Here is a 4121-nt window from a genome sequence, read left to right on the forward strand (position 1 = left end):
TGAAGTGTTCCCTTTATTTTTTTTGAGCAGTATATATATATATATATATATACATATATATATATACTCCCAAAGTAACCTCTTGGATGATTTCCCCACTGCTTTGCTCTAAATCACCTCTTTGTAAACCAGCATAAAAAGTCTCCGGTTTGCATTCATTCTGCCAGACGAATCCAAAGTGGTGTTTTGCTAGCGGCGGTGTGCATTCGTGGGCTTGTTGCATTCATGATGTCACGATGCCGCCCCTGCAGGAGCAGCGCTGTCGCCAAGGAGACGACTCCCTGTTACAGAAGGCCCTGGACGAGAGCAGGAGAGAGAGCCAGTCAGGGACGCACGAGGTTAGTTTGAAAATGCGTGCGTATGAGCCGGACGGCTCACGTGTGTGTGCGTGTGTGTGGTAAATGCAAATTTGTATAGAAAGGTGGGTGGGAGCGTTTGTAGGTGGCAGCTGGCAGGCATTTTGAGAATGAAGCAGAGTTTTTCAGCTTGTGTTTTGGAGATGCGGAGGAGAAGCGAGACCAGAAAATAGACAAACGTTGACAGTGGGCTTTGAGAGAGAAAGAGCCGAGGGCTTTGATAGGAGAACGGGAGAGTTTGCTACAGGATGAGTCCCGTTTCACCTCACTGCTAAATGTCACGTTACCCTAAGAGTCCTAATCCGGTTGTACATCTCTCTCTCATATCGCTGTCAAAAAGCCAATCAGACTCACTTACTGTGTTATGTAAATGTCCTCGGGGCGTGTAATTGGCTACACCATGTTCGCATTACTCTTATCATAGAGAGACAGGTGCTTTCAGCTGCGTCAGTGAGACACAGTGGGAAGTGGGTGTAATGGGTCTCCAGCTGAAAAACTCTGCAGCGTGCTCACATTATCAGGCACACACACACACCAAAAAAAACWAACAAAGGCCGTCATATCAGGACTAACAAAACCACTTTCTGTTCATTCTTTTAACTATGACCTTGTTCCATCCGCTCACTGTTCCATGAAGGTCATTTTCAGTTTTTCATGGTGCGTTTTTGCCTTATTTGATGATACATCATGGTGTTTTAATGTTTGCCGAAAGCGGAAAACACTGGCACGAGTTTGAATTTATTGTGAATTTTTGTCAGTACACACAATCAAGATTATACACACATGCTCAAACACATGTAAGCTACGAAGCTGATTGATGAACGACCAACAATATCATCCGGCGTGGACACAAGCTGTTTCCTTACGCAATCTGAAGTAAGTTGAATGGCTGGGAGGATTCTTTTTCTGTCAGTGTGCAAAAACTTGCACCAATCAGGCATAACATTATAACCAGTAACAGGTGAATTAGCACCTGTTGGTGGGTGTAATATATTAGGTGGTAAGTGAAGAGTTTCTTAAAAACGTAGTCCAGCATTAGGATCCGTGTATCGGCATTCCACCTTTATTATTTGGGTTAATATCTCTTAATAAGTTGTAGAAACCATTGGCTTTTTGGAGCCAACCAACAAGGCATTGGTATAATTCTGGCTTGATATTTGAGAACTCATTTTAGAAGTGGGGGACATAATTTAAATCAAATAAAGTTCACATTCCTTCAGGTTTGGTAAAACTATTCCAGGCATTTGTTAGCAGTCTGACAGTTTAGATGTGTTTGAGACCTTTGACCTGTTGAAACACCCAGTCATTTTCAGGTTTCCATTGTCCAGCAGTCATTGGGTGAAGTTGATCAATTTAGTGATGTTTGATTTGTTAATATTTGCTGTACAAAGAACTAGTAGCTCAGCTTGGAGTTGCAGTGGATTGTTATTTGGGTTGAAAGCTTCACCTTTGTGGCCTAATGGCTTCACCTTTGTCTTGTCTGAAAACATTTTGTTTCATCTATAACCGCTTGACTTCTTCATGTTGGCAGCTGTGGGTCTCGGTTGAGCCTGAAGCGGTTGGGATCAGGAGCTTCTGCATTTTTTGCTCAAATTAAACTATATTTGGATTATCTGTAGGATTTCTCACGAGTGTGAAAAATCTTTAAGCTTCGTCTCAGTGTTCACTGAGTTTGTTGAGCTCTGTGGCCATTCATTTATTTATTTTTTAGCCTGTTAAGTTCAAGTAACTATTAATGCTTGACTTGTGATTTCAGACTCAGTGCTTAAACACAGATGTGTGAGTAGCAGGTAAATGATTAATTGGTGCATCTGGGGTGGCATATTAAATTGCAGTACTTTGAATGTGAAAAGATTTAGATATTTTATGATGAGTTCATGAGGTGAAAAACAATATTTGTTGAGCGTTTTTTTTTTTTTTTTCTGAATATCAGTTTTTTGCATGTGAACTGCATGAGAAAGTCGTCTGTCATAAATATTTCGGGTTTTTTCCCCCTGTAGTCTGCCATGTTGGAACTGGTGGACATATTTGGATCCTCGCCCGAGCCGCAGCCTCCCTCCAGCGACCCTTGGACATCAGCTCAGCCTTCCTGTAACATCTCCTCCAACCCCTGGGAATGTGTAGGTGGGTGACTCATGACAGGAACAGCCACATGTAGGCCAGCATGAAACTATATATTTTTTTATTTTTTCGCCACACTCAGAGAAGATCATGTCTGTCTTCACAGCAGTTCAGTCCAGCACTCCTGTGATTAATAGCTCCTGGGTGGCTCCGTCCTCCTCCTCCTCTAACACGGCCAATCCTTGGGCTCCGTGTACCAACTCACACCCGGATCCTTGGGAAGCGGCACCTGCCCTCTCCAGTCCTCTTAATAATGCGTGGGACAGCCCAACAGATGGTGGTACTTTACACTTTGTCCTTTATCAGACGTCACAAAGACACGGGGAAAATGCACATAGTCTCACAAGCATCCTTATCCGTTGACTCTGTTTCACATTTCGGCACTTAATGACCACAGACCTGTCGGGGTTTCATGTTATAAAACCCACAGAAAGTATACCATAACTAGAAAGTGAAAGAAAAATGGTACATATGTTTATTTATCTTTGAGAAAAATCTCAAATTGTGGCATCCATTTGTATTTTGCTGATTGGACCATGCTAACAAGTAAATGTGCTGTAATCTCATCTTTCTCTTTAGTAGCTCTGGCTGTATGTTCAGGGTTGATGATGAACTGTGCCCCAGTCTCAAGTCTTGTTGGCCTAAAAAGGTTATCTTTCAAGATCTATAAAAACATGTTTTTTTTTTTTTACATATTTTGTAAACTGTCACTATGCACCGGACAGTATAATCTAATGCATATAATATGTGAAAAAATTTAGCTCCTATTCCTCCTCCCTATTGTCTTGAAGTCAACTGCAGAAATGCGCCACTTTCAGTCAGAAACCAAACAGAGACAGGAGGAGGGCGTTAGTACTGCCAATCTGCTCATGAACGCGCTGCTCCCCTGCAAAAAACAACCTAGCATTAAAGGAAAACTGTTTATCCACCATCATTGGTGGCTATGCTTACTAGCCTGATCATTCACTGCAGGCTGTGCTACGAGGAATTACCAAAGGGGGGAGGGTGTGAGCAGTGCATAAAATCCCAAAAAGCACAAAATTCTCTCCCACCATCAATTCACTTTTTTGTTGTAACTGTAAATGCGCTCTAAGGTCACTTTACATTTGTAAACCCATAAGTATTATATTCTATCTGTTCTGTTTCAATCACTTTTCATTTTCCTACACACAGAACATGAAGGGACTGATCCGTTCACTGCACAGGAAGAAGAAAAGCCTCAGCAGGAAGTTCCCAAAGCGTCGTCCCCAGAGCCTGCCAGCCCAACAGGTGGGGAGACAAATTAACACATTTGGCTAATTTAGCTGTAACCTTTTTAAACTCAGCAGAACTCAGGCTGGAGTTTTTCTGCAGCTGTTGTTCACACTTCACAGAGGGAGATGCTCTTCTTGGAATGCATTAACGCAGCGACAAATATGAGGGATAAAGGGAGATTGTTGTTTTAGCATGAGCGAGAGGTGAGAAATACAGCGATGCGAACAAGTGTTTAACCCTCTCAGATTTCCAAGGTTTTTGCTATTTTGGTAGTGTACAATTGTTCAGATTATCAACATAATTTTAATATAAAAAAGAACCTTTTTTTTGTTGTTTTTGTTGCATAGAATAAATCCTGCATTTAATTTCCACAACAGAATAACACAAGTA

General features: G+C 41.7%; 1 protein-coding gene across 2 annotated transcripts in view; it reads left to right on the forward strand.

Moving 5' to 3' along the window:
- Window positions 1-4121, forward strand: part of epn3b (epsin 3b) — a 13528-nt gene that overhangs the window by 5502 nt on the left and 3905 nt on the right. The window contains exons 6-9 of one of the 2 annotated variants that reach the window (XM_008413500.2): window positions 252-338; window positions 2357-2480; window positions 2584-2757; window positions 3651-3746. In XM_008413500.2, the coding sequence (XP_008411722.1) occupies window positions 252-338; window positions 2357-2480; window positions 2584-2757; window positions 3651-3746 (481 nt within the window). The remainder of the gene's footprint in view (window positions 1-251; window positions 339-2356; window positions 2481-2583; window positions 2758-3650; window positions 3747-4121) is intronic. The other variant, XM_008414339.2, reaches the window with a different exon arrangement.

The sequence above is a fragment of the Poecilia reticulata genome, linkage group LG1 (genome assembly GCF_000633615.1).
Source record: "Poecilia reticulata strain Guanapo linkage group LG1, Guppy_female_1.0+MT, whole genome shotgun sequence".
Lineage (NCBI taxonomy): Eukaryota > Metazoa > Chordata > Actinopteri > Cyprinodontiformes > Poeciliidae > Poecilia > Poecilia reticulata.